The 12688-nt window shown below is 30.6% G+C and overlaps 2 protein-coding genes across 3 annotated transcripts; one reads left to right on the forward strand and one right to left on the reverse strand.

The window, feature by feature from the left end:
* Nucleotides 1-6333: 6333 nt before the first annotated feature.
* Nucleotides 6334-7266, forward strand: LOC130967025 (uncharacterized). The gene has a single exon (XM_057891847.1). The coding sequence runs from the start codon at nt 6334-6336 to the stop codon at nt 7264-7266; it is 933 nt and encodes a 310-aa protein (XP_057747830.1).
* A 2088-nt stretch (nt 7267-9354) lies between these two features.
* On the reverse strand, nt 9355-11123 carry LOC130967421 (macrodontain-1-like). Of its 2 annotated transcripts, none has more exons than XM_057892271.1 (2): nt 10578-11123; nt 9355-10304 (listed from the first exon to the last, which is right to left on the reverse strand). In XM_057892271.1, exons 1-2 carry the CDS (start codon nt 11011-11013, stop codon nt 9736-9738), a joined length of 1005 nt encoding a protein of 334 aa, XP_057748254.1. In that variant the 5' UTR covers nt 11014-11123; the 3' UTR covers nt 9355-9735. The 2 variants fall into 2 exon arrangements, with proteins under 2 accessions (XP_057748254.1, XP_057748253.1); XM_057892270.1 differs by having other exon boundaries at nt 9355-10328; nt 10578-11118.
* Between the last annotated feature and the right edge of the window lie 1565 nt (nt 11124-12688).

The raw sequence follows: 12688 nt of genomic DNA on the forward strand, positions 1-12688 counted from the left end.
TTCTTCAAGAATTTCCATTCAGAAGGTCTGGTGGACTTGGAGGCAGATTCAGTCACCGAGGGATTCTGTGTGCTGCTGTCTGCAGAATTTCCTTCAGATTCATGAGACAAAATGGAATTGTCTCTTGAATTTTCAGCATTTGCTGTTTCTGGTTCAGCTTGTCCAGATTTTTCTTTTCCAAGATTCTGAGCAGTTTCATCCTCCTTTTGAGCTTGATTTCCTGTATCACCATCTTCCAAAATGCTTTGCACCAAGTTAGTATCACAAAATGTAACATGTATGGATTCTTTAATAATTCTAGCATCTTGATGATAAACTCTATATGCTTTACTAGTTGTGGAATATCCTACAAATAAGCACTCATAAGCCTTTGGATCAAATTTTCCCAAATTTTCTTTGTTATTCAAAACAAAACATTTGCATCCAAAGATGTGCAAGTAATCTAAGTTTGGTGGGTAGCCTTTCCAAAGTTCATAAGGGGTTTTCTTCAAAATTTTCCTTATGATTGTTCTATTCAAAATGTGGCAAGCCGTGTTAACCGCTTCAGCCTAAAGGAATTTTGGAACATTACTCTCACAAAGCATAGCTCTTGTCATCTCTTGTATGCTTCTATTTCTTCTTTCCACAACACCATTTTGTTGTGGTGTCCTTGGACAAGAGAAGTTGTGAGATATTCCAAATTCCTCACAAAAGGATTCAAACAAATTATTTTCAAATTCAGTTCCATGATCGCTTCTTATAGAAGAGATTTTCAAATCCTTTTCATTTTGAATTTTCTTGCAAAAAGGTTCAAAGGCCGAAAAGGCTTCATTTTTGTGTGCAAGAAATAAAACCCAACCAAACCTAGTATAGTCATCCACAATTACTAAACCATAATGTTTACCACCTAGGCTTTGAGTTCTTGTTGGACCAAATAAATCAATGTGTAGCAACTCAAGTGGTCTTTTAGTAGAGATGTCTTCCTTTGGTTTAAAAGAACTTTTTGTTTGTTTTCCCATTTGGCAAGCATCACAAGTGATGTCTTTGTCAAACTTTATCAAAGGAAGACCTCTTACTAATTCTTTCTTTACAAGTTTATTTATTTGAAACATACTTGTATGGCCCAATCTCTTGTGCCATAACCACTTTTCAGAATCTTTAGAGTGGAGACAAGCTACATTTTGATCTTTTAGTTCATCAAGAGTAAGTCCATACATATTATTGAATGATGATACAAGTGATTGGATGAATTTCAGATAATGAATATATGAATGATTGGGTTGGTTATTGAATAATAAGGTTTGAGGAGTTGAAGTGTGGAATTTGGTAATTTTGGGTGAAATTATGTAGATGAGGCATGTTTGATTTTGGTTGAGATATATTATGTGGTCATATATGTGAGTATGATTATTGATGCCTTGATGGTATGATAATGCATGAGAGATATGTATGTTGTGATATATGCTTGAGGAATGATTAAGGTTGATTTGGGGGTGAAACCACGTGATAGTGAGTATGATATTGATTATGTATAATGATGGTTGATTGGAAATAGTATTGTTAGAAATTGGGATGAGGAAGGATGTATGACATGTTGATGTGTTTGTAATTTAGCCATTTATTTGAAATGGGTAAAAATGGTTATATGGAGGTTTTGCGAATCGTGGTAAAGTGTTAATGTATGAGTTGAGGAGGCTTGATGTTGATTTTGGTATATTTTGATTGATTTCAAAAAGGGTTGAAATTGGCATGTTTTGGTTGATTTTGAAAAGAGTTGAAAATGGCTTATTTTGAAAATGGCACTTTGTGGTTTTGAGTGAAAATATGGTTTTTTGGGCATACTTTGATGGGACATAACTTGGACTGCGGATTTCTGTTTTGTGCCAAACGTATTTAGAAATAAAATTGGATCTGGGATGTCCATTTCGTTCGAAGAACGGGTGAAAAACGATTTAAAATGAGAAAGTTATGTCCGTCAGAAGATTGGGGGTTGAATCTGTAAATTCTGCAGCTTTTAACTTAGAAAATTTTTAGCAGAATGACCCCCTACGCGTAGGCGCACTTGGTGCATACGCGTCATTCTTCAAGAAGGCACCATCCACGCATGCGCGTGGTGTGCGCGTGCACGTCGATGCGCTGCACCCAATGCCCAGCCATTTTCTCGAGAGTTGTGCTAGAGTTGTGCCAGTTTTGTGCTTGGGGCGCAAATGCACCCACGCGTACGCGTGGCTGACGTGTACGCATCGTCTGGCTGTGTTTCAATCCGCGCGTCCGCGTGTATGACGCATACGCGTCGATGAGCTTTGTGGCCATCCACGCGTGCGCGTGGAGTACGCGTACGCGTGGCCCTGTTTTCATCCCAAAGTTGATTTTTGAGTTTTAAAAACTAAATCTCATACTTCTAAGCCTCCGATCTCACCCCTTATGTATTAAATCATTATGATATGCCTAGCAAAGAGAAAGGAGTTAGGGGATGTGGTAACTTGCGAATGAAGCAAGGGGAGAAGTTGTGATCAATGATGATCAAAGATGATTATATGAGATATGGAGGATGACGGTAGAAGTACCGTGTATGCCATGAGCCGAAGGGCTATATTTATTGATAAATGGCTGGTTCTTGATTGAACCATGAGCCGGATGGCTGAGTTATTGCCGGGTTACGGCAAAGCCATTATTGATTATGGCTGAGTATAAATGCATATATGATTAATGAATGAATGTGTTAAATGGATAATAATGGAAAATGTTGAAATGTGATGTGTAACCCCGGGTAGTAGGCAGTGGCGTTATCCACTTGCTCCGGGTATGAGACGGAAAAGGGATGTTTATGATAAATGAGTTTAATTATGGAGTTTTGAATGAATGTATTTATGATACCTGGGTAGTAGTAAAGGTTGTGGTTCGTTCCACTTGCTCCAGGTTAATGTTTGAGATTTGATAACAATGATGATTGCTTTTAAACTGAACGAATGTATGTTTTGAGATCCTGGGCAGTAGCAAGGGTTGTGGTTCATCCCACTTGCTCCAGGTCAGAGATTGTGACACCTGGGTAGTAGCGACAGTAGTGGTGAATCCACTCGCTCCAGGTTGAGCTTTTAAACACCCGCCTGGGTAGTAGCCGCAGTAGTGGTTATTCCACTGGCTCTGGGTTGAGCGGGTAGTAGCAAGGGGGTTGTAGCTCAAACCTACTTGCTCTGCAAGGGGTGTTTCTGTCCAATGGTTAGCTACCAGGACATGTCGGGTTGGCTATATAACCGACAGATGATATCATCAGCCATAGGGCAGGTATACATCATTTGCATATGTTTGAATTGTTTGGGTTTGCCTATTTGTTTTGGATTTCTACATCATATATGCTATGTTACCTGATTATATGCTACTTGTTCTACTTGTACCTTATTTGTGTATTACTTGTCTGTATTTCTTGTGTTTGTACAACTGAGAGATCCCTCATGTTGGTGTCGGTGGATGTTGAGGGCTGTTCTTGATGAGATGAATTGATGATGCGATTGCATGATGATGATAATTTTTGAATGAGATAATTTGAGCCCCCTAGGTAGACACAGTGATGTGATTTCACTAGCTCCAGGCGAGGGTATGATGTATTGATATAGAGTTGCTGAGGCAGAACAACTGGTGATGGTTTTGCTTATGATTCTGAGTCTGATTCGTGGAAGAATCAGCGAGTTGGAAAACATGTGTAACATGAACTAGATTTAGTATTCCCTTACGACAGTTGCCTATTCATGGATTAGTGAGAATCTAGACTGGATATTTGGTGAAGAAGTTTAGGATGCTTAGTGAGTTTTTATTGCAGTGCATTGTATTTATTTGGCACTTTTACCGTACTGGGAACCTATGGGCCCGGGGTTCTCATTCCGTATATATCTCTTGTTTTTCAGATACAGGTCCAGGTGCTCAGAAGTGAGCTGTGGTTCGTCTGAGAGACGGCGAAGATATTTATTTTCTCTACTTTGTATTTTGCTTAGAATCTCTCCACCTTTGTTTTGAAAAGATTATATTATGTATTGAACTCTTTTGGAACTTGCCTATAGAGGCACTTATGTTTCCTTTGGGAGAGATTAGGATATACTGTTGTCAGTTACTTTCATACTGTACCCTAGCCGGCCTAAACTTCGCGGGTCGCGACTAGTGGCTATTTACTTATGTTATATATATATATCCATCTGTTATCTATCTCTTAATCTCCTTTATGCCTTGTCCGTATATCGTTTTCGGCTTCACAGTTTAACTTTTCGTTGTTGAAACGTGAGTGATACGTCTTCGCGATTTTATTTCTACTCTTTTCAGGCTTCTCGATTAATACTCCTTTCGAAATTACCTATATTTATATATTAAAAATCCACCTGAAAGTCGTACCACCGTAATATCATTGACTTATGACTCGAGCATAAGGAATTGAATATTAGGGTGTTACATTATTATTAATATTTATTTTGAATTTATATAATATAATAATTTTTATTGTTGTATTAATATCTAATAATATAAATGTTTCTTACACATATTTTTTTTTTTGAAGTGTGGGGGCAAATAAATTATTATAATGGGGGCAATTCTCTACACATATATATACTTGTTATTAGTTTTTTGAAAGTTCAATGGGGCAATTGCCCCCACACCCCTACACATAAATCCGTCTTATTCCTTCCATCTTTCCAACTCTTGGTTAATCCTTAGAGTATGGTTTAATTGTCAAACTCTAACTTATTATCATTATTATAATGAACTGTGAATGACTTAAAAAACTCATTTTTTTATTCATTCAATCTCTTTGGTCAATGTTTTATTCATCTCAGTCATTATAATCATAGAGCTCAAACTCTTTATCGAGAGTTGACGGATTCTTTATCGAGTAGTCATTAATTCTATAAGTATTTAAATCATACCCAATGTCCATTCAACTAGCACCCTAGGGCATTAGGTGTTCGAAATCAAAGTATAATAAATACATTATCAATCACTATGATAGTCTCAAGCCAAAGGAACTCTATTATTATGTTCATTTTGAAAATATCCTATTGACAAATATGCAGTAATTATAACCATTAGAAATTCTCAAAGTGAGTCAGTTCAATGGTCATATCTCTATATGCACCATTTATATATATAATGTAATAAATGAGATCTATTAATCTTCATCCAATAAAGACCATTATATATATATATATATATATTGATTTTTTCGGATTATAATGCCATTTTTAATAATTCTATGACCAATAACAATTTAGATTAAATTATAAAAGATTTATCTCTCAATATTATGATCACTATCACAATGATAAATCTCTAAATTTAATCAAGAATCTTATTATATTAACATTTTAATATAATAACAATAACAAATTATTTGATATATGATTGATTAGATTATAGTCATACTATTTATTTCCAACACCTTCAACTAAAAAAATTATCAAATTTTCACATAGAAAATAATTGCAAGCAATAACAACTCCTCTAATAAATCGAATCTATTTCATTTAATTTACTACTATTTTAGTTAAATAGAATTTATTTCATTCGATTTATATGGAATGTGCTTAAATCAAACTTAACAGCTTTAATTTACATAGAATAAAAATAAAAATCAGACATATATATATATAAGGTACTTGGTTTTAGGATATATTCATATAATATTGATATCCATCTTATTTGTCTAAGTAAATTACTCAATTATTTATGTGCTTATAAAATGTAATTATTTTTTAACATAGTGATATATAATTAAATGCATGTGTCTCATATTCATATCTTACATTTTTCAACGTATGATGAAACTTACAATTTCGTATGTTTAATTTGAGCTCAAAGGTTACATTGTGACATTTTGCAAACTGAGTGCTCTACAATTTTATATCAAAAATATATAATTTGTATATTAAAATTAGTTATTAAAATCAAACACCAACATATATTTTATATTAGTGATTAATTTTAATAATTAATTTTAGTCTACATGTAACACTACTATGCATTTTAAATACTTCCCCAATATGCCAAATTTTGTGCACAATCTCCATGGTACTGGATTTCATATGCACTTGCGTGGCCTACCAACGAATGCAAGACTTCAACCCAATAATAAATACATATTATACTTTCATTTTAAAAAGAAAATGCGACTATAGCAACTTGATTGATATAAACCCAAAGTCTTCAAAAGGAACAGTGACGGTGGACTTTAAAAAACTTGGATCCCAAGAAAACTTGAATCCCAAGGAAAACTTGTACAACTAAAACCACTATAGTGAGGCTTAATTTAGGTTATTATATATACTCATATGATTCCTTTTGTTTTTTGTGGTAATCTTTTTCTAAATAAATATGGATCAACATAGCAACATTTCAGAAGCAAATTCTGATAACAAGAAAAGAAACAATTCTATCCACCTTCTTGCACAAATATTTTCAGATTATTTAGAGTTGAAGGAGCTTCTTAGAATCCGCGGCGTTTGCAAGGATTGGAAATACGCTTCCACCGAAGCATTGGCTCGTCTTGAAATTGAAACCTTTCAAGACGAGCCATGGTTTCTTATCTATGGCGAAGGTTCTACGTGTTCGTTGCTAAGCAACGAGGATAAGTTGTATACATTGAACATCCCAGAATTCGAGGGAGCAACTTGCGTTGCCTCGAATTCGGGGTGGCTGCTTCTGTTTCGCCAAGGCTCGATTTTCTTCCTTTGCCCGTTCTCCAGAGCAAGGATTGATCTTCCAAAGTTTCCATTATCGGAACTAATAGATTGCTCTGAATATGTTGCTGCATTTTCGTCGGCTCCGACTAGTGAAGATTGCACGGTGGCTGTGATTAACCGATGGCATGAAATCGCTTTGCAGTTACATCTTCTTCGCCGCAGCGACCAACGTTGGAGAGTGTATGAATGTCTTTGTACAATAGGAGATTTGAGTACAATAAAGTTTGCTACTTATAAGGAAGGAGCTTTTCAAATATTAGATGGTTTTAATGGGTTAGTTACCTTTGATGCTAGAACCAAAAGATGGAGAAAACATGTTGAAAACTCTTCATCAGTAGGAAAGTATCTCAGGTGTAAAATATGTAATAATTTGAGCGAGAAACTAGGGTTGGAGAAAAATGTTTGTGTGTCTACGTGTGGAACTCAGATTTCACAGTGTGATGGACTTGACATCGTGATTCAGAATGAGAATATTCAAGCAGCTAAAGGGTCTCAAAATTGTCAAGTTAAAGGGGTTTGGATCCAACCCAAATTCTTTAAAATGACACATGAACATAGATGGTAGCTCGAGGGGTTTTTTTTTTTTTTTTTTTGAAGTATATTGTATTATTTACATCTCCTAGGATAATAGTATTCGTACCTCTAATAAGAGTTGTTCATGGCTCAGTCGAGAGAAACATTCTTATAATAATATATGGCGTATCAAAATTCTTCGTAGGCAGTATTTTTATAATAATCATTATATTATTCTACAATGAATAGTATTTTAGTACAAAAAATACTTAAGTATAATTAGATTAATTACCAATAATTATTATAATATAAAAAATAATTAAATTAAAAAATATGATAATAATAAATAATACTTTTAGATTATTACGCAAAAAAAAAAACTAAATCATGTATAATACTAATAATTATATTAAAAAATTTTATTGACGTCGCATAAAATAATTAATAATTGGATTAAAATTTATCAACAATTATAAGGTTAAAAATTTTAGTTGTCGAGTGTGATATATTTAGCTGAGCTAAAATTTCACCAACGTTAGTTAATAGAATTATTATTGGGTTAAAATTTAGTTGTCAAATAATATATATTTAGATATATAAAAAACCTAAGTTGATAACTACAATTAATGACTATAATTAATATATATCAAATTAATATAGTATTAGTTAAAAATTTATTTGTCTAGTGTGATTAATTTAGTATTAATATATATATCAAATTAACGACTATAATTAAAAAAATAATGCTATATGACCAACAAATATTATTATTTTTAGTCAGTAAATATTGAATTAATACCATTTGTATTTACGTCATTTTTTAGAATTTGCGTACATGAATTAAGAAAATGACAATTTAGTGCTTGTGTTGGTTAAATAATAATAAAAAATACTAAAAATTGTTAGTCCTCGAAAATTTTTCTAATTAAAATTTAGTTGTCCAGTGTGATTTATAAAAATTACCGTGATTAACGGCCATAATTTATGAAAATTATAAGTACAATGATATTAATAATAAAAAATAAAAAATAATTGAATGAATCATATATATATATAGAAATAATCATAATCAGAAAATAATTAATATATACATGACTTAAATATATTTATGTATAATTAATATATAGTATACATAAATAAAAAATATTTAGAATTATTTGAACAAAATAATATATCATGAGAATATAGAAACTATTAATTACACAATAAATATATACGTATACATTAAAAAAATTATTAATAAAAAAATTATAATAAATTTTTAATTTTACAAATCAATCACATATAATTAGAATAATTTGTTCTGAAAATAGATAATTAAGTTAATTTAATATTAATTAAATGTTATTATTTCTAATTTAAAATAGATCAATTATATATATATATATATATATATATATATATATATATATATATATATATGTCCCGTAGTATATTACGTAATTATAAATTTTTATATTCAAGATTTATATTTTTCTTAACAATTGTTATAGCTACTAGATTATATTCTAATATATTTTTTTATTTTTTTGCAGGTACGATCTTTGAGTAAAGTATTGTTTTTGGGTAAGTTCTAAAATTGTCCCTAACGTTTAAATCATCTTATTTAAGTCCCTAACGTTTTAAAATTGACTCAATGTTGTCCTAACGTTAAAAATCTGCTAACAGAATTTACGGTATGACAAAATTAAGACAATTTTAAAAGGTTAGGAACTTAAATAGGATGAAAATGTTTAAGACAAAAACAATACATAGAACATAAAATTTAAAAACTTAAAGTTAAGATACTTCGATACAAGAATAAAGATACTATAGATATACAATGATCAGTGTTAGAAATATAACATAAAGTTTTGATTGTTTAAAAAACATATGTACCATATTTTTTTATAAAAATTAAGACGTTGATTTATTTCATATGACGTCTTTTTCTTTGATTAAATTAATTATTTTGTAAATTTTTTTGTTACATATTTTTTCTTAATATTTACACCAATAAAAAATAATAAATTAAAATTAATTTAAAATTAAATATATTAAAAAATATTTTTTATTAAAAGTATTTTAAATATAAATAAAAAAGTAAATATTTTTCAGACTTCACACAGAGAGTACATACATACACTAATACACAACTACATACATTAATACACAGTTTATTCAAATGGAATAACATACATATATGATGATGATAAGGTTCTGATTCCTAGTGCCAGCTTCGAACCAAGTACACTACATGCTTCTAACAAGAAGCTACTTGAGAAGCTAGCTTTTTATAAGGTGGTATATACCATAAGCAATATGATCGATTATCATCACATCACTAGCTTTTTATTAATTAAACAGTAGCAATACTCTTTAATAACAAATAATACTACACATCCAAATTTTTTTATTAATTAAATTTAACCAAATTGATCTAACATAATAAAAATCAATTATGACTAACATAATTTTAAATTTTATTATTTAACTTAATTAAATTTAATTTATAAAAAAATTTGGATGCTTAACATTATTCTTAATTTGAATAAATTGGATAAGAAGGACCCATGGCAATGCCACAAAGGCCCTGAGGGTAACTACCCTCTCTTAAAATCCTCATGTAACCATTCTCACCCCAAGTTGTTCCCCATGAGTTCCTTACCAACCAATATTTATATCCATATGTGTCGTCCTGACCATACCCAATTATATTAACTGCATGGTTAAGAGTATACCCACATTCACCATTGAAAACACCCTGTTGGTAAAACCGAAATGCTTGTCCACTACCTTCAATTAATACTGAGATAGGTTGGGTTGCCACTACCCTCAGCATTTCTTGCTCATTGTTTGGAGTTATATCGGAGTAATCACTGATCCTGGCCACAGGATTCACATTTTGTGCGTCACACATCCCATCTGTGGCCATGTATGGGTAATCTGTTTCGCTGCTAAGACCTTGATTTTCTATATATTCAAATGCTTTGTCCACGTTGTATCCGCTGCAACCGTTGTTGGTGACGGAGGCGCAGTCTACCAATTGTTGCTCAGACAATGAAGGCAACTTTCCCGTTTGGATTTTGATAATTCCTTCAACTGATGCCACTGCAGAAAAAGCCCAACAACTCCCTGCAGTTATAACGCTAAATACGAGTTAATTATTCACTTCAATTATGTTTAGTGTATATCAAAATTATTCATAGAATAGAATAGAATATTCGTATTAAAGTACAATATATATATATATATATAATCTGAATAACATTTTCGTTATTCACCAATAAAAGCTTTCAATAAGATTGTCCAAGTATACATGCATGCATGATGCATGGATTCAAATGTTGCAAGCATGCTACGTTAGAGACAATTATTACATACCGCAAACCCCCTGGTTCTTTATGTCGTTGACAGCTCCTTTCTCTCTCCAATCCATGCTAGGCGGCTCAATGTTATCAGCACTCATCATGTTGCTGACGTTCCGATGAGGTTGTTTGTTGTGGTGGTGGATAGCTCCGGTGTGAGAGGCAAAAAATTCTTCATCGCTTAAGTCAGCAAAAGAGTTTAGGCCCAACTTGAAACTCTTGTTTCCTTCTTTATTGAACCTCTCTATAAACTCTAAGTTATGCTTGAATATCTCTTGTCGTTTGGTTTTTTCTTCATTGTCTTTGTAGGTCCGGCCGTACAAGGCCATCCATTGTTCATGTTTCTGGACAATGGATGACTCATCGTAGACCGGACGAAAGGACTTAGCACGAAATGTGCAAGTCCACAGGAAGAGGAAGATGGCAACAAGTGATTTCATGACTAAAGGCATTATTGCTGGAAACTAAGAACACAATGCAAGCAATGTCTTAAAATGGTTTGAGGGATGGGTGTGTGAAGAATTTAGCTTGCATTGCGGGTTTATATAGACAAGTTCATCATCACAGTATCCTATTAGTTTCTCTGATAGGGTTTATATGGCTGAAAAATATCACGATTTTCTAGCGTGTAAACTGTGTTACCAGTCAATCTCCTCGTAAATTCTACGAAATGATGTTGCTTGGTTTCACATGATATTTTCCTGTGCATAGAAAACTACTCTCTTGTTTTGTATTGCACATCTTCTTTTGACAATTCTTTATTTATTATATTTTCTTTTAATTTGATTACATTTTGTGATAAAATAATATAATATTGGTCTATATAAGAATTACACGATATTACGTATAAGCCGATAAAAGATACATGATAACAATAATATATGTATTATTATTTTAAAAATATTATTTTTACACTAAAATTAGTTATTAAAATCAGTCATTAATGTATTTGTGTATAAATATATGTATAGTTTAATTTATTTTTAATATATATTTATATTCTAACATATATTTTAGTACTTATAATTGATTTTAATGACTAATTTTAATATATCGTAGCATAATCATTATTTTCCTGGACTGACAAATATAACTTAGAACCAACATTTACGGTCATATAGTTTATCTAGTCAAATTGTTGTTCATAACTACAAATTTACATACTGTTTTTTGGAACCACCAAAATCTTGAATTTAGACCTAAAAGTATTTTTGTTGTGTTTCATTTTTTGAGAAGATTATGATTTTACATCAAGAATTACATGTACTTAGTAATTCGTCGTTTCATTTTAAATTACAGTTTATAAGGACACATATGTAACTTTTTTGGTTATTCAAAAATCACATTTTTTTAAAATAAATTTATTCATGTAGAAAGTCTTAATTATTGTATGAGGAGTGTTAGATAAACAATAAATAATAAATAAAACTACTATTCAAATCTATCAATTATCAAATAATAGAGTTTATATATTTAATTATAATGCTTTTAAAATTAAGAAATAAATTATTAATTAATGATATAGTAATTTAATTCTCTAATTTAAGAATAAATAGTTCTATATAATTGTAGTATAATTTATATAATTTACGTTTAGTATACTAGTAATAAATGAGAATATTATTTTTTTCTAATAATATAATCATATAGATTATTGTTACTATTAATTAATTTAAAATATTAATACACATATTTTAATTTTAATAATATATAAATTATAAATATTATATTTTTTATAATCATAGATTAATATACACATTTCTTCCATAAATATCATGCTTTTAAGATTAGAAATAAAGTTATTAATTAATGACATAATAAAGAGCAAAAAAATAACATCATATACAATAAATCAAAAAATAAAATCTCAAAATAACCACTTAAAACAAATTGATTACCAAATTTTTAACAATGAAAATTTTAAATTACTATTTTATTCTAAAAATTCAATTTAAAAATTATGCTTAATAGACTAATGTATTTACCTCTTAATTAGAGTATATGTATTTAATTATAATATTCTTAAATTAAAAAATAAATTATTAATTAATAATATAATAATTTAATTCTCTAATTTAACAACAAATAAGTATGTACAATTCTAGTATATATGGTTCTCGTATGTAC

The sequence above is a fragment of the Arachis stenosperma genome, chromosome 3 (assembly GCF_014773155.1).
Source record: "Arachis stenosperma cultivar V10309 chromosome 3, arast.V10309.gnm1.PFL2, whole genome shotgun sequence".
NCBI classification, from domain to species: Eukaryota; Viridiplantae; Streptophyta; class Magnoliopsida; order Fabales; family Fabaceae; genus Arachis; species Arachis stenosperma.

Coding starts and splice junctions, on each gene's coding strand:
- LOC130967025 (XM_057891847.1), top strand. CDS start 6,334: ATGGATCAACATAGCAACATTTCAGAAGCAAATTCTGATAACAAGAAA.
- LOC130967421 (XM_057892270.1), bottom strand. CDS start 11,013: ATGCCTTTAGTCATGAAATCACTTGTTGCCATCTTCCTCTTCCTGTGG. Junction 10,329..10,577: donor AAAGAACCAGGGGGTTTGCG/GTATGTAATAAT, acceptor TTATAACTGCAG/GGAGTTGTTGGGCTTTTTCT.